The sequence below is a fragment of the Eschscholzia californica genome, unplaced genomic scaffold, assembly GCF_041429995.1.
Source record: "Eschscholzia californica isolate CP2 unplaced genomic scaffold, dmEscCali1.0.p SCAF_3, whole genome shotgun sequence".
Lineage (NCBI taxonomy): Eukaryota > Viridiplantae > Streptophyta > Magnoliopsida > Ranunculales > Papaveraceae > Eschscholzia > Eschscholzia californica.
Window position 1 is genome coordinate 53,129,512 of NW_028238420.1, and position 23,061 is coordinate 53,152,572.

General features: G+C 36.4%; 1 protein-coding gene across 1 annotated transcript; it reads left to right on the top strand.

Moving 5' to 3' along the window:
• Positions 1–1,416: 1,416 nt before the first annotated feature.
• On the top strand, positions 1,417–5,527 carry LOC147551798 (AP2-like ethylene-responsive transcription factor ANT). The gene is made up of 9 exons (XM_086670259.1): positions 1,417–2,523; positions 2,617–3,325; positions 3,438–3,520; positions 3,663–3,671; positions 3,769–3,857; positions 3,948–4,021; positions 4,121–4,171; positions 4,259–4,335; positions 4,578–5,527. The coding sequence occupies exons 1-9, from the start codon at positions 2,163–2,165 to the stop codon at positions 5,213–5,215; spliced, it is 2,091 nt and encodes a 696-aa protein (XP_086526385.1). The 5' UTR covers positions 1,417–2,162; the 3' UTR covers positions 5,216–5,527.
• Positions 5,528–23,061: the final 17,534 nt, after the last annotated feature.

Below are 23,061 nucleotides of genomic sequence, written 5' to 3' on the forward strand. Positions count from 1 at the left end.
TCGTCTGGATCTGGAGTTCCAGATCCAGACGAAGGTCTGGAAACCAGACCTTCACGGCCTGGTTTCCAGACCTTCACGGCCTGGTTTCCAGACCTTCAAAGTCTGGTTTCCAGACCGTGAAGGTCTGGAAACCAGACGTCCGGCGAAGGGGGTCCTCCCCTTCACCGGACTTGTAAAGAGAGAGGGAGAGAGTAAAGAAGAGGAAGAGAGAGAGAAAGAAGAAGAAGAAGAAGAAGAAGAAGAAAAGAGAGAGAAAGAAGAAGAAGAAGAAGAGTAAGAGAGAGAAAGAAGAAGAAGAGAGAGAAAGAGAAAATTTTTTTTTTAAAGGTGGCCGGCCGGAATTTTTTTTCCGGCCGGCAACCTTTCGCCGGAGAAGAAGGGTGAGGTGGAGAGGAGGTGGTGAGATGGAGGAGAGATAAGGTGAAGTGGATGATAAAGAAAGGGGTGATGTGGCTTTTTTTTGTTTTTATCCTTTTTCAGAAATAATTCTGTTTTGGCCCCCGAGGATAATTTCGTCAAAAATTTGACCCTTGAGGCCAAAACGAACTGCCGGACACTTATGGGGGCTAAAACGACCAGTTGGTCACAAATCGGGGGCCAAAACGGAATTACCCTAATATATTTATACTAACATTTCAAAAAGTATATTTTTGACTTTCGTAGACATCTGTAAATATTTGTGGACATTGATGGGCATTTGGTGGTCATTTATTATTTTAATATTATTATTGTTGTTTGATCACATGATAGACTTCAAATGTCTCTTGTTTTTTTAAAGACATTTTGACCTCCAAATTTGTCCCAAACCTTCACAAAACCTATCAAACTATGAAGTCTACCAAAGTCCGCGGACATTTTGTCTATAATTGGATGCCACAGAAATTCGGGGATTTGTGAATGTCTAGGTTTGAATGCCTCAGACATCTCGGGGCTTTCAAATGTCTGAATTTTAATGCCTCAGACATTTCAGGATTCTCAAATTTCTGGATTTGAATGCCCCAGTCATTTGAGAATCCTCGAATGTCTACCGATGTCTCAATCCACTACCCCTAAAAATGTTATTAAAAAATAACATAGATATTGGAGAACATTTCAAATATCTCCCAACATGTCAACTAATGTCTACAACCACAACCTCTAGCATCAAAGCAGCACCATTCATTGTCATATTTCATGCATAGCATATAACCAAGCTCCACTATATGATAATTAACATATAGATTGATAGTACCAAAAGTCAAGAAGATAGTCATGAGAGAAGTTGGTACAGAGGTTATTGAAACATTTAATTTTTCAGATCTAAGAAGTGGCAGAATTGTGCAGATTGGGTACTGTTTTTTGAAGAGACTAGATGGAGAATTGTCCTCCCTGTCAAATCTATATCAAGCTCCTGAGTACCCTCCAAACCCTCCCTCCTAATAAAACTGTAAAAAAAAAAAGTGACCATATTTTGGTTATTTAATCCTCTTTCAACAAAACCCCACTAGATTTCTATCATAAAAAAGGAAAAATATTTACTAAGAATTACTATGTCTTAATGGCTAATAAGCAAATTCCATAGAAAAAAAGAAACCCCATTTATGAAAAGTGGGTGGAATTTGAAAATTTGAATGTGTTAGTTGTCTTTATGCAGGATTTAGTATTTTATTCCCTCATCTGGCTCTGGGGTTTTGCTTTCTATTTTTTCAGTAAAGGATTAAAGAAAAAGAGCAAAAGAAGGAAGAAGGGGTAGAAGGAAACAGGAAAGCAAAAAAACTTAATCTTTTTTCAAATACACAGATCCCTATAGAATTCAACAAGGCCTAGGCCACCCTCTTGTGCTTTTACTTGGTGAAACTCATTCTTTTTGTTTTAGTTTAAAGGGACTTGTTTGTTCTCTTTTGTTTACAAGATTTTAGTTATAGAGTGAGAGAGAGAGAGAGAGTAGTGGGGACTGTAGAAGAGTGTTTATAGATTCAATCAAGAGTTTTTTAGATTTGGGTTTAAGATATAGTATGAGTTTCTGCAGCTAGAAAACAAAAAAAAAAATCAAGTTTTTTTTTTTGTTCAAATGAGAGGAAGATAGATTTTGGAAATGATTAGATTATTTGTTACCCAATGATTGAGTTTCCTTGCAGCAATAGATCCTGTTAAGAATCTCTGTGAACTTATTTAGAAAGAAGATGAAGTCCTTGAGTAATGATAACAACAACAATATCAACAACAACAACAACAACAATAACTGGTTAGGTTTTTCTCTCTCACCCCACATGAACATGGAAGTACCTTCAGAATCTCATCATCATCATCATCATAATGAAACCCAACAACAACAAGCTTCTTCTTCTTCTGTTGTTTCAACTACAACAACAGTACCAACAAGTTTCTTTCTGTCTCCTCATTTGAACAACAATGGGTTGTGTTATGGAGTTGGAGGAAGTCATGATAATAGTGGGTTTTATTCTCACTTAGCTATAATGCCTTTAAAATCAGATGGGTCTCTTTGTATCATGGAAGCTCTCAATAGATCATCACAATCAGAAGGTCTATATTTCTTTGGTTGAAGTTCTTAGCTTTTTGATACTTTTTAAACCTACCCTTTTGTCTAATATTCTTTGTTTTTGACATTTTGTGAAGGAATGGTACCAACTTCATCCCCAAAACTTGAAAATTTCTTAGGTGGTGGAGCAACAATGGCTACTCATCATCAATATGGAAGTAATGATCAAAGAGAAACTATGGCTCTTAGTTTAGATAGCATGTATTATCATCAAAACTCCGAACCTTCAAACAATAGAGAACATGCTCTTAACTTTTTTCAACAACCATTTAGTAGACAACAAGATGATCATCAAATTCAAGTCCAACAAAACCCATATTTCTCTGGTTTAACAAACCATCATGAGATATATCAAACACAACCAACATTAGATGAAGATCAAAAGGAAACCCTTATTGGAAATTGTAGTCTTCAACTTCCTGCAATGACAGAAGATGGAATTTCAGGTTTTAATAACTGGGTTGCTAGACATTATTCATCAATGGACCAGAAAATGGCTAGTTGTTTAGGTCATGATGATCATCATGGAGGTGGTGGTAATGGGTCTAGTTCTATTGGCCAAATGGGTTATGGAGATTTACAGTCTTTGAGTTTATCTATGAGTCCTGGTTCACAATCAAGTTGTGTTACAGTTCCACAACAGATCTCACCTACTGGAACTGATCAATCTATTACTATTGAAACAAACAAGAGAGGATCTTCAAAAATGGGTCAAAAACAACCTGTTCATAGGAAATCCATTGACACATTTGGGCAAAGAACTTCACAATATAGAGGTGTCACAAGGTGAGTTGTTTTTTTTTTTTTTTTTTTTTTACTGTTTTTCTTCCTTGGGTTTTTACTATTTTACTTCAATTTTTTGACATTTATGTTTTTGGATTTCTCTTGATCTTATCAGACATAGATGGACTGGAAGATATGAAGCTCATCTGTGGGATAATAGTTGCAAAAAAGAAGGGCAGACTAGGAAAGGAAGACAAGGTTGGTCACAAGAAGAAAACAACATTTTTTTCAGTATTTTTCTGCATTCTTATATTGTTGTTGTTTGGACTGACTATTCTTGTTTTTGTTCATATTTCTTGCTTGGTTGGGGATGCCATTCAAATCAAATAATATCATTTAGTTTATCTTGGTAAGTCTTTTTTGTTCTTGAAAGATTAAAAGAACATCAAAATGAAAAGTGTTTATAATGTTAAGTTTAATCATTCAAAGATTTATTTTTTTATTAGGGGGTTATGATATGGAAGAAAAAGCAGCAAGATCTTATGATCTAGCAGCACTGAAATATTGGGGACCATCAACCCATATCAATTTCTCGGTATAGATTCGAACCCGAAACAAATTTGTTAATGAATTTATACTTTTGATTGCTAAAACTTGGAAGTTTTTTTTGCTCTGTTTTGGGTAGTTGGAAAATTATCAAGAAGAGCTTGAAGAAATGAAGAACATGAGTAGGCAAGAATATGTTGCTCACTTGAGAAGGTATCGCATAAGAAGATATTCTTGCTTGATTTTTGTCTTACTGCATTTCTCACTTGTTATGTCGATATTTATATGTTTTTTTCGATCTTTTTTTCGCAGGAAAAGTAGTGGGTTTTCGAGGGGTGCTTCAATGTATCGAGGCGTAACAAGGTCTCAAAGATTTTGAATTTACATTGGAAGTCCATAATGAAAATAGTCCTCGTTATCTAATCGTTGGTCTTTTATTGTTCTCTATAGGCATCATCAACATGGTCGATGGCAAGCAAGAATCGGCCGAGTAGCGGGAAACAAAGATCTTTACCTTGGGACATTCAGTAATTTTATCTCTGTTATAAACATCTCTAATCGAAACATTAACTTGATAAAAAAAAATTGTAAGAAAAAAAAGTTTTGAGAAGTGCTTTAAGAACTTTTAAAAGGTCTACTTTGCTTTCATTCTTATAGTAAACACTTTTCTTTTTCTAAGGCTAAAATTTTTAGATCAGAGAAGAAAAGAGAAAGCTTTCTCTTTGAAACTTAAATGTTTTAGGTTCTTAAAACTTCAATTTTTTTTCAGGTACCCAAGAAGAAGCAGCTGAGGCTTATGATGTTGCAGCAATCAAGTTTCGTGGTCTAAATGCTGTCACAAACTTCGACATAACACGATACGATGTCGAAAGAATTACAGCGAGTAATACCCTTCTTGCCGGAGAACAAGCCAAGCGAAACAAAGAGATAGTACCGGTTAATGAGGTTACTCAAAATGGTAGAGGACTAGAAGAAGGAAGGTTATCTGTTGATGGATCAAACTGGAACAAAGTGGGTCTGAATCAATCCCAACAAGAACAACAAACTACTAGAGTTGAATCTCATGAGCGAAAGCCGTTTGGAATGGGTAATTATCTGAGCCTTCCATTCTCAATGGATTTACATGATGTGGTTGGTATTGATACAATGAACTCAAACCAACAAGGAATAGAAGATTCAACAAAGTTAAGTGCTCATTTATCGAACACTTCGTCGTTAGTTACAAGCTTGAGTAGCTCAAGAGAAGGCAGCCCTGATAAGACTACACTCTCGATGCCTATCGGTCCATCCACCTCTAAGTTTATGAGCCCATCAACCTCACCAAATTCTTGGATACCATCTGCACAACTTAAGCCTGCGATTTCGATGACCCATTTGCCCATGTTTGCTGCTTGGACTGATGTTTAAACTTTGCTCTCTGTTCATCTTCTTTTTGCATGAAAAAAAGGGGGAAGAAAAGTAAAGAACTATGATGGCTAATGTTATGGGGGGGAAAAGAGGGAATTTTTGCTTTTGGGAATTAGGTAGAGGAGATAGTGATTCAGTCAATGGTGGTATATTTGATGATTCTAATGAAGGTCAGGGTAGTAGACCTAGTTTCTTTTAGTATTGTAAGAACAGTTTGAACTATTTCAAAACTGACCCTTTTTAGCTTATCTTAAATGATGGATTTTGCAGAAATGGTGGGGAATGATTTTAAAGCAAGATTTCATGATTAAATTCTTGGAATTATTATTGTTTTAATATGGGAATTCAAGTGATCCATTCTTTAACTTTTCTTTAACTATAAAAGTAAAACCCTGCCTTTATACTTTGGAATTCATCACAAATCTGAAAATTGAAACAATTACAGATGATTTGTTAATCATCTCTATTTTGGAACCAATTCATCACAAATCTCAATAACTTCAATTATTTTACAACGATTGGATGACGACTGTGACTCTAAATGTGCCTCATCCTTTTGCGCTTAGCCCATCCCTCTCTTGAAACTCTCCGTTGATCTCAGACTTGGAATAATCCGTGTTGTTCAAACCCCATTACAGATTAGGTCCAGTCCGAATGCCCTCAGATTGTCCTAGTCTGTGGGGGTGCGAAGAAGGGAGGAAGACCAAGAATAAAATGACGGGGGCGCCTAGGGACGCACCCTCTGTGAAAATGTTTTATAATAATGCAAAGTAACCTTTATCTCTCTGTATCTCATCAAAATATTATCACCTATGCCTTCTCACTATCCCTGCATAATCCCATCATGACAATTCTTCTTTTCCATATGAGAGCTTTTCCCAAAGTCACCAGACATTCCCTTCCATTATTCAAAAGGTGCTATTAGGTTGATTCTAAAATTTAGTGACTTTTTAGGTGGTTTTGTTTAAGTTTTATGGCCATAATATGATGGCAATTTGTCTCCTCTCTTTGTAAAAAGAGATTCTAGTTGTAACTAAATCATAATTCCGCTCGTCTTTTGCGTTCCTGCAATTCTTCGTCAAAATACTAGTTGATCAACACATCAATTTCAAATTTTGGAATACGTAAATGTGGCATGTTTTGTACGTACTCTCAAGTGATGTTTACACCTAAATATTTATGTCAATCTCAATCCAGTAAAGTTATTCGTTTCTCTAACTTCACCTCCAAGGTGAAATCTTACATTATGTGTCTATCTTAGTTTACTTGAGCAAAAACTTAGATTAACGTAGCTACTAGCTCGAGGCTCGACTGCCTAGAACCCCACTTTGCTTGAAAAAATAGAAAAGCATGGGTGTATGTTAGACATCTCTTACATGTTAGGTCTAATACAACCCGAAAATCGTGTTTTACTTTTACCTTTACCATTTGGTATAGCGAATCTGATGTCATAAGGAGCCACAAAATCACACGACATGATTCTCACCCCTAAGTTGCATTAAGTTGTTCTTACAACTTCAATATATCACATGTATATTCTAATACTAAATGGCCCAAAAATTAGAGCCGACCATAAGCTTAATAAGGATGTGATCGGCTCCAATTGGTCACGTCAAATCACCGGCCTAATTTTTCGGACCATTTAGCATTTCTCATTATTTTACTTTTAGGTCAAAAGACAAAAACAGGTCTTAAAAGCACTTTTATGTCTCTATAGTGAGCTCAAGCAACCATGAGTGTTCTTCATCTTCATGGTGAATGGTATCACACGTGTGTATCTCCACACGTGTTATTCATTATTACCACATATATAGTTAAGTTACAGAGCTGTAATCATGTGATTTTAAACTTAATCAATTAGTAAACTTTCAATCTAATCAAATCAAAATAATAGTCAAGATTTTTGGGTCACCACCACCAAAACGTCCTAATCAGTTGTTGAGTTGCAATACAGCTTGGTTTTTTCATATGGGGAAGGGCAAGAAACAAACAAATAGAGAAAGAAAAAGCACAAAATATAGATACTGAGATATATATATGATAGTAGGTTTTGTCATATACTGGTTAAAATACGTCGGTCGTCTATCAATTTTGCTCAACCCAAGCTAAACCAACCCAAGGGTTCGGCCTATCAAGTTCGATTTAAGTCAATTTGATTTGATTCAGTTGGTTTGGTTAGACCAACGAATACAAAAAATATTTTTGTCAATTATTAAAAGTTTTCTTTCAAGTCATAATAATGCAGGAGTGAGTAGGGTTCTATCACGCTATGTTTGGTTGTTCTTGTGGAGGGGATTTTTCTGATAGACTTGATGGGGTATAAGATCACTCCATTTGATTTAAGAAGTTCCAAAAATGCTTTCAGAGTCCAACAAAATCAATTTCGCTAGATTTGGTTTGGAATTAAAATTTAAGAGTTTGGTTTTGGTCTAGTTTGCTTTTATTGGTGTGGTCTATTTTTGCCCAACCCTACCGTCGGGTTGTTGCATATGAAAAGTTTGCATAAAAAATTCATAACACTTTATTAATCTCACAACATCTAGTGCTTTAGGGCGACAATTGGAAGATGGACTATAGGCCAGGGATGTCAGGGTTTTGGGACATTGATGCCATCACGGTGGACTTGTGAGACCTCGCAAGAAGAACAAAACTTGTACCCTTTGGGTTTGGTCTTAAGTGTCAAAGTTAAAGACGATATAGACATAATGATTTGAGTGACTACACGAAAATAACTAAATTAAGTTTTATACTTTTCATTTTTGAGGAAAAGAGACGGATGATGCCTTTACAAATCAATACATGCCTATATTAGTTAGAGATGATAGGAATCAAGAACCATGTAAAAACCTAAATATACACTAACATGATCACTTACCGAAAAGTAAATATATATTAATGAAGAATGCCACCATATAAATATAACATCTTGTGAACTATAGATTTTGAATAACTATGTGATCATGGTATGACTTAGAAACTAATCATATAAATATATACTAGCTTAAAAGAATGCCACACCATTTTATCATTGACAAATAAAAATAAATTGTTATAAGTTTTTTTTTTTTTTTGTTGAACTAAAATTGTTATAAGTTGAATGTGGAAACAATTGGTGGAACATGTGGAAAAAATTGCCCAAGTGAGACTGTGAGAGTGAATAAAAGGTTTTTGAGATGTGAATGTTTTTAGGTTTTTAGGGACATGATGGTCTGAAAGTTTGACTGGTTGTTTAATTGTCTGGAGTTGGCTTTGCCATTTTTAATTGTCTAAAATTGAGCTTTTAAATTTTATTAGTTACTCACTGTATTCTTAGTTTGACTTAAATTTATAAAAGAAGTGAGAGAACACAATGAGAAAAGAAATGCAAGAGGGAGGTTCCACCACCACTAACAAGAGCTGAGACCAAAAATAGGTTATGTTATTGGAGATTGGAAAATATTCATGACTTATGCTTTTAGTAACCAAATGAAGAATTTCAATAACAAAATTTTTCTTTCCTCAATAAGAAAAACCCAACCCTATAATCTGGCAGGTGAAAGACATACAAATTAAGTACAGAAACAAAGTAAACTTCACCTCCGTCAATACTCTATATTCTATAAGATACCTACTTTACTATTTCACTACCATTAAACTACGTAGGAACCACTTAATCTACATTTCATTGTGTTTTTTTATTTTACGTGTGAATTTATCAGAAAAACATTTCAAATAGTAATCAAGAGAAGAAATTGTTGGTTTCGGTGTACCGATTCAACGAGTTGACTCTGCGAGTCTATAACCGAATCACTGGTGAAACTGGTTACTACTTTGATTTTATTTGTAAATTAATCAAAAACACTTTCTTTCCAAATTAATGGAGAAAAACTAAGGAATAAAACAACTCAATATCTTTCGTATTTCTAACCGATAATGTCTGTTATCCAGAACAGATGATTCGTAGTCGAATCTCACTATCGATTTAAGATCGGAAAGAGGAATTGTATCCTTCTGTGTTTACTGATTTATTACTTTAAAAATCAACACACTTCTGATTTGGAAAATCAGAATGTCTTTGATTAAGAAATCAGATAGACTAAAAAGAAAAAGAAAATCAGAGGATAAGAAGAAGAATAATTTTTTTAATCGAGGCGAGGTATTCCTCTTTCCTTAAGACAATTGACGCCCTGTATAGTACCAAACAGTTACCGGCGTTTGTCTCCCAGGATACAACGATTAACCTTTCGATTCAATGGTACTTCGAATTAGAAAGCAGTCGAACTTGAAAGTATACTAACCTCTGACTTATGCAAATGGACCAAACTTCTTGCTTATGAAACTCCTTGAAAACTCTGCTAAATCTTTCTCTTAGACACTCTAATATGATCTTCTAACAATGCTTGACACTCTGGAAAAAACGGATTGAAATTTGGAGTTGATTTGGGTCCTATAAATAGGTTTCGAATAGATGCATTCATAAGGGACAGGTCTGTTGGCTTTTAGGGACGCATCTGTTGGAAAGAAACGTGACGGATCACTTCTTAGCAACGGTTTCTGTCGGCAACAATGAGGACCGTCAGATCTCGCTCAAGATCTCGGGAGGAACGCCTGCCATCAGATCTGGCCGTGTCCGCTTTGCGTAAATGGTCCCTAAACCAACTTTTCCTTATTGCGACTTAGTCCCTAAATCAACCAAACATCGATCAAACTTCGGACTTGAATATCTCATTCATCCGGAATCGGATTTGAGTGATTCTTGAGTCTAAACTTAAGAGCTCGACGAGACGAACGCAATGGCATGCTCCGTTTCTGAGTTTGACGACTTTAACCGATCCAAAATCGGCTCCGATTCCAACAGAAATTATCTTTATACATCTCATATCGCAAGTCTACTCGCTTTGCTCGTGAGTTGAACCCGATCACCCCACGTATTGGGCTGCAGATGGGAATTAGATGACGCTCGAGTACCAGTGGGAATTATCGACCATTCGTCTCTTTCATGTTATTTTCTTTGAAGGAGGATGTATCGCAAAACTTGGGTTTGCTCTAGTCGTGCCTGAGTAGAAGGACGAAGATGCAAACGGAGATGGATCATTTATGGTTAGGGGCTAAGATTTTGGTTCCACTTGTTGAGGAAGATGACGAATCCACTGCTTATTATTTCTCACGGGTCACGGCATGCATCTCTGATCTCCATCTCATTATTTTGCCCAAAAACCTTTAAAATTGAAACTCGTAGGGAGATTTAAAAAACATTACACTGCGCTTAATGTTTAGGTTAGGCAAGCGAGTAGGTTTTTTTTTCCGAATAGAGTCCTAGCCTGCCGACCAGCCTTAGGCGGGTCATGCGTGAACAACCTCTCGCCGTCTCACGAGCTTCGGGTTGTTTGTTTACGCATCGGACTAGGGGGTTTCCCACCTCTAAATTCCATTCCTAGGCCCATGTGGGCTAAGCAGGCTAAGATAATAGTCCATTTTTCTCAATGTGTTTGTCATTTTAGATCAGATGTACTAAGGGGGGGGGGGGGGGGGGTAGTGGTTGGGGACATTGGGGGACATTTTCATGTCCCCCAATGTCCGTGTTATTGGTTGGGGACATTTGAAATGTCCCCAAATGTCCGTGTTATTGGTTGGAGACATTTTAAATGTCTCCAAATGTCCTCAAATGTCCGTGTTATTGGTTGGAGACATTTCAAATGTCCCCAAATGTCTGTGTTATTCGTTCGGGACACGAAATTAGGGACATTTCAAGACAAATTGTTTTTGGGGACATTTGGAGACATTTTAGTGTAAATTTGGAGAGCTTTTGGAGAGAAAATGTCTCTCAAAATATGGAAGACACTTGGGGACATTTGAGTAAGGAAGATAATAAAAATAATTATTATTACCAAATCATATTATAATAATATTATCTTATTATTATATTACTATATTATTGTATTATTATTATAATTATAATAATTATTATTATTATTATTACCAATTGTCCATCAATGTCCACAGATATCTACAGATGTCTACGAAAGTCGAAAAGTATATATTTGGAAATATTAATTAATTTTTTTATTTCATATGGTAAGACAGTAATAATATTAAAAATAATAAATATCAACTAAATATCTATCAATGTCCACAGATATTCACGGATGTCTACGAAAGTCGAAAAATATATTTTCAAAGTAGTAGGGCAAATTTATTTCGTATGATTAGACAATAATGATTACATTAAAATAATAAATGTCTACCAATTGCCATCAATGTCCTCAGATATCCACAGATGTCCACAAAAGTCGAAAAATATATTATTGAAACATGAGTACAAATATATTATTTCATATGGTTTGACAATAATAATAATATTAAAATAATAAATGTCTACCAATTATCCTTCAATGATGAGATAATAATAATAATAATAATAATAATAATAATAATAATAATAATAATAATAATAATAATAATAATAATAAATAATAATAATAAATAATAATAATAATAATAATAATAATAATAATATCCACTACACATTTTGTCCATGGATTCAATATGTTGAAATGTCCCCAGGACATTTTGTCCATGAACCAAATGTCTTGAAATGTCCCTGAGACATTTTGTCTATGAATCAAATGTCCTGAAATGTCCATAAAGACATTTTGTCTACGGACAAATGTCCTGAAATGTCTTGAAATGTCTCTGAAATATTTTGTCTCTGAGTGTCCTCCAATGTCCTGAACCACTACCCCCTAAGACTTCCCACCTCTAAACCACCCACAATCCTGATTCCCACCTATAAACCACCCACAATTCTCTCATGTAAGGTGATCGTACACTATCAATAAACAACAACCTCCAATGACAAAAGAGAGAAAGGAAAAAAAGAGAGTAGAAAAGCATTGAGAGTGAGAAAGGAAAGAGAGAAAGAGAACTATTTGGTTAGATAGAGTGAGAGAGAGAGAGAGAGATTAAGGGAGGAGGAGTTGTCGACTTCAAACCAGACAAGACAACCAAACAACTAAACACCCGTACTATTACTCTTATCACATAAAGTCATGCAATCCCAATCCCATCCAATCCAAACCCCTCTGTCATCTTCTCTCTCTCTCTAGCTAGCTGCTTCTTGGAATCTTTTGTTGTTTTAATTCAACCAATTACACATTCCTTTTCTCCACTGGTTTGAGTTTGACCAATTGACAGCTACACATTCTTCACTCCAATCTAACAAAAGATATATGCTTTTCTCCCTCTCTCTCTCTGTCTCTACACATTTCTCTCACCCTCCTTTTTTTTTCTTCATGTTGTTTTGGTATTTTGTTTGTTTCTTATTTCTTTTACAAAGCTCGGACCTCTAATAGCAAACCTAATGCCGAGCAGTTGGACTTCTATTTTGGAAGCCTAAGAAATTTTAGGAGTTCTTGAGTTTTCAATTTTAATGTGGGTTGTAAAATGGAGGAATCTCAATAATCAGATTTAAATGTGTGTGACGTACGTGTGCAAAATTTTATTTTTATTTTTCAACTATAAATTATTAGTCTGATATAATTCTCAAGACAGTAAATTTTAAAATGGATTGTAACAAAAAAAAGAATTTTAAAACGGTGAAAGTGTCGACATAGTCAAACAAATTTCACAAAATTTTAACTCACTGCCACCACCATCTTCACAAAAATTAAACCGCCTCCACTCTATCCTCCCCCTATTTTTTTATCTCTCCCGATGTCGTTGTAGGTTCCACATAAGAAACCCTCGATGAGAGAGAGAGGGAAATGAGAGAAATGACTGTTGGGATTTTTCATCATTATAGACAAGAATCAAACATGTTATCGATTCTAAACAATGAAAAACATTCCAGGAGTCATATTTGATGAATAAAGAGATGAAATTTAAATCTTCTAAACCTAGAGAGATCTCTGTAGTAATTTTGTCTTAATGGGAAGAGAACAAAATCAGAGTCGTGTCTCTCTGGTTCAGGGATTTGCCCATTTATTGACGGAACTGCCAACCAATTATTGGAAGTTGCCAAAGTTATTACTAAAGAGCCCATCATTCTTTAGTAAATAGGTCCACATAATAATTAATTAGACCACTAAGGACCCTTACTCGAAATAGCCAACATATTATATATTATAAACCTCATATTAAGTCCACATAATCATTAGTATTAAAAATGCCAACAATGACAATGGGTGCAACTCGTCGTTCATACAATCTACTACTTTTTTTTTACCATTACTAGTAATTGGGCTTGTTATCAATACTTTGTTGTCCAAATGGTTTATAGTCTTGACAGAAACTCCAAAATCCTGAGGTCTTTAGGTTCGAGAGGAGGTGAAATCTATGATTATTGAATTTAGGTTATTAAAGGTATAAATAATAATAAACATGTCGGAATGAAACCCCGGTTCTCTCTGAATTTTTTTTAACCGTCTCTCTATCTTTTAAACTGTTTCAGATCTACGTCGATTTCCCCCGGCGAATGGTCATCTCTTCGCCGGAACCCTTTTATGGTTCCTTTTGTAGTTTGTTTTTCCATCAATAAAGAATTTCTATGGTTGTTTTCCATCAGAGATTGAGTTTCTAGGGATTGTTTTCTGAACTCACCACACATTGCTTCTTTCATTTTATTTAAGGATTCAAATGATTTAGTAACAGATTGATGGAGTGAGAGAGGAAGAAAAGAAGAGAGATTTGGGATTTCTAAGGTTCAAACAGAAATTGAAACAACAACATTTGGCTGATTGAAGCTTCTTGAATCTTTGGATCTATCATGTAATAAGTCTAAACAGAAGGATTCAAAGACTTGTTCGGCAGTGATGGTGGTGGTTGACCTTGCGATTTACATTCATCGACGGCGGTAGTTCTCTCGGTTGGAGCAATTTTAGTATTAGTTTATATATTTTGTCGACCTTTAGGGTGTTTTCATTCTCGATCTTTAGGATCTTCTTTTGTCGACTTTTAGGGTTTTTTGTTTGAATATGTGTCTGGTCAATTTCTTTCCCTTCGTGAGGCACTTTACATTCGAAAGTTCTATGAACTTATCGTCTGTAACTCTCATGTAATTCTCAAAGAATTACAATTATCATCCATGTAAGTTGTGATTGAATCACTTATCAATGAAATATGGTTTCTCTTGGTTTAAGAAAAAAAAATTAACATGTCGGGTTTTAGGCTCTATATTGTTGGATTTTTAGACCCCTTTAATTATGGTTTGACTTAGACGGTTATCATGTTTATCCCATTTTGATGATATATCAGATCCCATGCCTTGTAATGCCTTGATGAGATCTCTTGGCCCCTTTTAGAATTTCCCAAGCAACTTATAGTGGAATTTTGTAATCATGGTGGTGTCCGTAAAACTTTCTTAAGGGGTGGTATTTGCCTATAAGCAGCCCCCAACACTTTGGATCATCTAAGGCACCAAACTTGTCTTTTTTTTTTTTTTTTTTCTCAATTTGGGTTTATCTTCATTATTGATAATCACCAAACTAATACTGAATGATAGAACTAACGCTCAAACTTCTTATGTGTGAATATCTCTTCAATAATCCAATGTGGAGATATTTAATTAAAAAGTCAGAGAAATATGAATGTCAAGTGATGATTAATTAAACCACTTTTGATTTGATTAAGAGGAATAATTATGTACGGCCGGTATGTATATACACAACTCTCAGAAGATATACTGTGGATTAAGCTTTCACCAAAAAACAAAAAAATACTGTGGATTAAGCTGTCACCCCAAAAAAAAATATACTATGGATTAAGCTGTAGGCAGCCCAAAAATCCCTTATTTGGGAAGGGCTTATGTAGACGGACCACCATTTATACACCTACAAGCTCTCCTAATTTATTCTTCATCCTTGTCTTTAAGTGTTCTAAAATTCGGTCCACACTTGGTTGCCCGAGTGGTTGATAAGTGTTGACATAAACTCCAAAATGCCAGAGATCTCATGTTGTTAGATTTTAGGTCTATTTCGTTGTAAGTTTAACTTAGACAGTTATTGTGCTTATCACATTTTCATGATGTATCAATGTCTTGTAACAGTTAACATAGATTGTAGTCGATTTTTCAAAAAATTTCTTGTAGAATTTAGCTCTTACTGTCATAGAGAATGTTGCTAAGAAAAGAGATTTATGTAAACCGCAGGCCGATATACAGAACTGGTTAGATTTTAATGTAATGATTTTAGTTTAATGTTTAAGATTCAAATATACATTAATATATTTGATTTAAAAAAAGGTTAATTGATTTTAAAATTTGATTTTAATAATGAGACTCAAGTATACATTAATATATTTGAAGTATAAAAAACATATGAACTGGATACGAATTCAACAATGTTTAAAAAAACAGTAACTTATAGTTCCACACTTAAAATGTGTTGAGGAATTTTTCTTTAGAGGCATAGGTCGGTGAAGAGACGTCTGTCGCTCCGAAAATTAACGCGGTTAGTATTGAAATAATGACCTTTTCTCGTTGTCTGAATCATATCATTTAATAGGATTCAGAATGGCTCAAATAAGCTATTTAAACGAGTCCACTGATAACAAACATCCCCAAATTGGAGTTAAATAAATTGGAAAGAAGAACAAACACTCCTTGTATCCCCAAATCTGAAGTTAAATAAATTGGAAAGAAAAAACAAACACGTGGACACTTTAAAATTTGGTTGTTCTCATCTACTCCAAAGGTCTTTGGAGGTTTAGGGTTCGACCCCGGAGGAGGTGTAATCTCTGGATTATTGAATTTGAGATTATTAAGACATTAATAATGTAGATGGACTTAAGGCGATAGTTTAGTTGGGCTTTAGGCTTGTTCTTGTTTGGTTGTTCTGTAATCAATTCGGGTCGAATAAGATGTTTCCCCGGCTGATCATATATTCGAATCGGCATGGTTTTGGACTCAATTCCATGGGATTCCCCTCGGACATTTGAATGGTACAGTAGTGAACAGATTAGCATCCACCATAGGCAATTTCGTTCCAACTACTGTGGAGGATGCAATGAAATGGAGTTCATTCGGTAGGGTTCGAATTGAACATTCTCTTACTGCCCGAATGCCTCCTAAGGTAAATCTCAAACTATCCAATACTAAACTTATTTCCATTGAAATAAGAGTTGAGAAATTACCCCGGTTTTGCATCAATTGTGGTTTTTTAGGGCATACAATCAAATTCTGCCCAACTATGTTGGCGTTGGGTGACTTTCTAAAACATCAATTGTCTGAGGATCAGAGATCTCAAATTCTCAAGGCAATGACCCCTAAATATAAGGAATATTACAAAATTCCTCTTAATCAGCGAAATCAAGGAAAAGAAATCGGTTCTTTTGGCAGTGAAAGAGCAATATTGTTGGATCTGGAAGACGTTGGTGAAATCAACCAAACAGATTTTGTAAGTAAAACTCCTGGCAAACATTCCATTAATTCTAACTTGGGTGAATCGCTTTCTAGTCCATCACAGGCTAAACGGAGTAGAATTACTCCAACACAAGGAGTCTCGGTTGATATTTCAATGGGAACGCCAACCACGTTCAGCCCAATGGGAATGGCAGCATCCACCTCCATCATGAAATCATCACACGAGGATGATCAGATAAGGACAGATGGAAAGGAAGACAGACCTAAGAGACAGTATAAGAGATCTGCCAAGCAAATTATTCTCGACAACGAAAGGGTCTCGGCATCCCTAATGCCGACGAATGAATGAGTATTCTAGCCTGGAATTGTCGGGGGTAGCCTAATGCATGATGGTTGGCTAACTCTAGCCGGATGCATGTAGTTTTTGAGAGTCATAGGTTGATCCTCGACCCTAGCTTGATCAACGTGATCCTCCATAGACTCGTTTAAAGAAAGGTTTTCAAGTAAAATACTCAAATCAGACTCTTTAACAAAACGACCTCTCTTATCACGTAACCTAGGGGGCATAAACCAAGAGACAAGACAAGGGACTCTTTTTGAAAATTTTTTTTTTGAAAAGAAAAGAATTAAGGAAACTACGAAGATCCTAAGGAAAACAACAAAGCAAGCAAGCTGACTCCACCAAGCAACCTAGACACAATCTAGACGACCGGGTAGTCTTTTTCACCTAAAAATTGATCTAGACAGCTTCTACTTCTCACCAAACTTGAACTATGATTCTTATGAGGAGTTACTCCGTCACAGTACAACGATCTAGAATTGTGTTCTTGGATCGTTCCCTCTTCCTGGGAAAACTCCAAATACTAATCAAGTTCGAGATTTGTCAAGAGTGTCCTATAAGCTCGTTACCCTTTGGCCAATGTCTAAATCGATTTTTAATTTTAAGTGAGGCTTGGGATCGGCGATGTTGTTACCTAGATGGGCAAGAGACCGGTGATGAAATCCGACTCCTATCTTGTAATGGGTTGATGCCCTTACTAATATGATAATTAAACTAATAGTTATACAATCAATTAACAAGCAAGAAACATCACAAGTACCCACTTACAGGAGATTCGTGGGTGATCAAGAAGTTACCTCCCGTTCAAGACGGGCGACGACCTTTGTAGACGACCCGGGCCACTCTCCCGTGAGTGTTCGAACCCGAGGCTTCGTTTTGGTTTTCGGTTACAATTTAAATGCCCTCCAATTTAGGGTCAAAACGTTTAAACCAAAAATAAAAACTAGAAAGTCTAAAAGTCTCTCTCTCACAAAAAATAAAATAAAATAAAAAATACTAAAAATAAAATGTAAATTTTCCTTCTTGAGCTCCTCTCCTTGTTGCGCCTCTTCCTTTGCTCCTTAGCGTTCTACACACAAAAAATGGAAAAGCAAGTCAAAGTGTCCAAAAATAAAAACTTACCAAAAATAAAACTAATATAGAAATGAGATAAGACAAATTCAAGCTTAGTCCCCGGCAGCGGCGCCAAAAACTTGATGGGCCTAAAATTAGGTCTTTTCCCGCAAGTATACGGGGTCAAGTTATAGTATTGAAAATAAGATCGAGTATCGTCCCAAGAGATAGGTAGGTAACTTCGGATATTGAATGCGGGTTTAACCCAATCATCAAGATGTCAATAGCTAACTTAGACTAACACACACACCCCACTCATGAATTTGATGATTGATTTGGAAGAAGTAAGAAAATAAATAAAACTAACTAAACCTATCTAAGAAAGAGATGAGAGAAGATATCTAAGGTTATAAATTCCACCACATAATTTCACTTTATAAAACAAGCACTTAATTACTTAAATCTCTTTTGTATTTACTCGGGATCCAATATAATGAACTATTTGGATTCCGGATGATATTCTAGATAAAACAATTTTATAATCACTAATTCTAATTGTCTTCCTTATAAAGATTCGGATCACTTAACTATTATTCATCATCTAAAAAGCATACTCCATCTAACAACTTAACGAAAGTATGAAATATCTAATTATGAGGCATGAGTAATGGAAAGAAAATCCAATCCATATAGATAAACAATCAATAGACATTAAAGCACATCAAAGGATTTAATTAATCAAGAGCAAGTATTATAAAGATCCAAAATGGCACATAAATGGACTACTTAAAACATGCATTAATTAACAAATCCCTTTTCTCATGTATAACTCAAAATCTAACATAATAAACTATTTAGATTTCGGAATATATTCTTTAATAACACGATTCAAAATCAAGAATGTATGATTGACTATCATATAAGACTAATTTCCTACACTATCATTCAAGATCTAAAAGGCATATCTCATCTAATAATTCAATAAAAGCATGAAATATCTAATTATAATACATGAATGACAATAAGGTTATAGAATCAACATGAAATGACAATCAATAGGCATTGAAGCTCAATACAAGGATTCATTGATTTATAACATATCTCAAAATAAGCCTAAATATGGGTTTCCTCTACAACCTTAGATTGCTAAATTAACTATACATGGAATCTAGAAATAACATTCATTGACATTGTAAAATAAATGAAAATACTAAGAAGTTAATGGAAAGAAATCACCAAGAATGTCCAATTCCATATTCTCATGTATCTCCATTTTATCCAAGATTTGCTCCATTTGTGTTCAAGAATTGTACTCCAAGAAATCCAAGTAATAGCTATTTTATTGCAACCCAAATAAGAAAAAGAAGGAAAAGGAAGAAATTAGATCTAGAAAGAAGTTGGAAAGAAGAGATGAAAGGGGATAAAGATTATGGAAGAATATGGAAGAAAGAAGGAGATGACTATTAATGGTAGAGAAGAAAGTAGTAGTATTAGTAGAGAAGATAGAAAAAGAATGGGAAAAATGGATTAGGTAGTAGAGAAGAAAGATTAGGTAAGAGGAAGTTTGAAGAAATAGGTAAAAAGAAATAGGTAAGAAGAGATATTGAGAGGGTTTGCAAGTCTAGGGTTTAATGGAGGAGAAAGGGACTTATTTATAGGTAGGTTTTGGTTTTGGTTGGGTTAAATGGTAGGAAAAGGTAAAAGAAGGGTTACTTTTGGAATTTGGGAGGGTTTAAAGTTGAAAAACGCTAAAAGCACACAAGTGTCGGCGGCTAGGGTTTATAATGGGTTTCGGATGATTTGGTGTAGCCGGTTGTGAGATAATAAGATGGGACAACACAGCAACCGTTAGATCTTGAAGCGCACGGATCTGGAGGGACGGGATGTAGGGTTTTGTGTATCTCATACACTACCTAGTGTTGTAAGCGGAATCTCAAACATCTCATGTTTAACACTAGATTGCCCAGGACCTATATGCATAAACTAATCAATGAACTAGAGAGGGATAAATACCTTAACGCGTTTTTTCCCTCGAACCATTCCAATCGCATGCAAAGATCAGAGCTCCAACTGTAGCTCCTCTACTTGAGACACCGAGTGAATAGACTTGATCTCCCTTCCTTTCAGACTGCTAGGACTTAGTAGAAGGTTGAGAAGAACTCTTCTTCTTGACTAGATTGATAGAATGGGAACTTTCTCTCTATATTCCTCTCTCTCCAATAGCTGTATATTCAGAGAGAGAGAGAGCTGTATAATTTTCCTTAGAGAAAAATCCACACCTTTTCTGTTCTTAACTGACCCAATATATAGACAAACCCTAATTAGAATCTCATTCAGATTAGGTTTTCTATTTTCTGGGTCACAGAAAAGATAATTACCAAAATACCCTTTTTGGGGTATTTTGATAATCCCCTTAAGTGTGGCCGGCCAGGGCAGCCCACTATGGGCCTTATATGGCCGGCCCACTTACTCTGGTCGGCCATCTCATGGCCGGCCCAAAGAGCCTCCTTTCTATCTTGTCCCGAATCTCCATTCGGACCCTTTTGGCCTTCCCGGTTGAATCCCATCCAACTTAAGCCAGTTCCCGTCTAGTCAATACTCTCTGATCAAGTTACCACTCTTATGTGTAACCCGTTGTAGGATCCGGTCTATGTTAGCCTCGAATCAACTCCTTGATCCGATGATCGTAGTTGGCTTCTAGCAAAGCATTACGACCCCTAATTGGACCGGACTGGATGATCTTTACGTGCGGTCATCGTTATCCTAACTGACAAATTGATCGCATTGCCACCTTGGTCGAAGGACACTCCTTCGGAAGGACATCTCCTTCAGACCGAACGAATAAATCCTTCAGTCTCCCACTTGTACTTAGAACAAGTGCAATGCTCGATTCCCATGTCGCTTAGTATCCCATCTGATACGTCACACGTTTCAGACTTTCTTGATCCAGAGAACAACTGTCAAACCAAATGATTAACTCTTAATCCATTTGAGTGTGGCCACACATTTCCAGTTGCTTCTCCTCAAGTGGCCCGGAGATACTTATCCCTAACTTAATAGGAGGACATCATCCAGTCTTGTACTCCCACTTAACTTCATGTCTATCCTGTCTCCCCCAGTATGCTGCCTTTATAACCTCCTTTTACGGCGCGGCGTTTGACAGTACCAAAGCTCGACATTCCTTACATAAGATGAGTGGAGCACTCATGTTTACGGAATCTCTCCAATCTTGCCTATGAGAGTTTGTGACTCCTTTTCCAACTCCTTGGAAAAACTCTCATCTTTGGGTTAATCCAATGTAGATTCCCCAATCTACATCCATGTAATTGACTTAAATACTATATTCCTATAGCCCATGGAACTGCGCTATCAGTCAATTCCCATGCTAGCCTTCTTAAGTCATTGTTGTCCATGCAATGACCTGGACTAGGGACTTAATAATGAATCTATTCCACGTTCACTTAGTGGGGTTCCATTCACCAGATCACGTATCTGATAAACCCACCTGGAATTCCTCATTATTTTGGACCGTCATTAAACACTAAACCATTATTTAACGACAGAAATAAACTCTTTATTTCTTTTTATTGAATGTAGCTAATTGATTACATGAAAAACCCTTTTTCATTAATCCAATTACAACCTAAAGCCATTCATCGATGCGCTTTATACCTATGCCCCTTCTATGACTCTCATACTTGGGCTGAGGCAGTGGTTTAGTTAACGGATCGGCAACGTTGTCGTCCGTATCGACTTTGCAAATGACCACATCCTTTCGCTCAGTGATTTCCCTAATCACGTGGTACTTCCTTAGGATATGTTTGGATTTCTGGTGTGCCCTTGGTTCCTTAGCCTGGGCGATAGCTCCATTGTTGTCACAATATAGAGTAACCCCATTCTCTATGCTAGGAACTACACCAAGTTCGGAGATAAACTTCTTTATCCAAACTCCTTCCTTCGCTGCTTCCGAAGCGGCAAGGTATTCTGCTTCCGTAGTAGAGTCTGCTACAGTAGTCTGCTTTGAGCTCTTCCAGCTTACTGCTCCTCCGTTTAGACAAAAGACATATCCCGACTGCGATCGGAAATCATCTCTGTCTGTTTGGAAGCTCGCATCCACATGGCCTTCCACGATTAGTTCCTCTTTCCCGCCATACACCAAAAAGTGATCCTTAGTCCTTCTCAAGTACTTCAGGATATTTTTGGCTGCGGTCCAGTGTTTCTCCCCTGGATTAGATTGGTAACGACTACACATACTCAAAGCATATGAGACGTCTGGGCGAGTGCAGACCATGGCGTACATGATAGATCCTATTGCCGAAGCATAAGGCACCTTTTTCATGTGTGCTAGCTCATCAGGATCTCGGGGACACTGAGTCTTGCTAAGCGTCGTACCATGTGTCATGGGTAGGAATCCTCTCTTAGAGTCTTCCATCTTGAACCTCCCAAGAACCTTATCTATATAAGTCTCTTGACTAAGTCCAATCATCCTCCTCGATCTATCTCTATAGATCTTGATGCCCAATATATATTCTGCATCTCCTAGGTCTTTCATTGAAAAACACTTCCTAAGCCACTCTTTCACGGAGTCAAGCATAGGAACGTCATTTCCAACGATCAGTATGTCATCCACATACAGGACCAAGAAAACTAGGTTGCTCCCACTAACCTTCTTGTATACACAAGATTCCTCTTCATTCTTCAGAAAACCAAACTCTTTGATTTTCTCGTCGAATCGAAGATTCCAGCTCCGACTTGCTTGCTTCAACCCGTAGATGGACCTTTGAAGCTTGCAAACCTTTCCAGCATTCCCGGAATCCTCAAAACCCTCAGGCTGTGTCATGTACACATCCTCTTCCAGTTTACCGTTCAGGAAGGCGGTTTTGACATCCATTTGCCAAATCTCATAATCATAATGAGCTGCAATTGCTAGAATAATCCTAATGGACTTAAGCATCGCGACAGGGGAAAAGGTTTCTTCGTAGTCTATACCCTGGACTTGTCTGTAACCTTTTGCCACCAGTCTAGCTTTGAAAACGCTCACGTTTCCATCCTTGTCTGTTTTCATCTTGAAAATCCATTTGCATCCTATGGGTTTTACTCCATCGGGCAAATCAACCA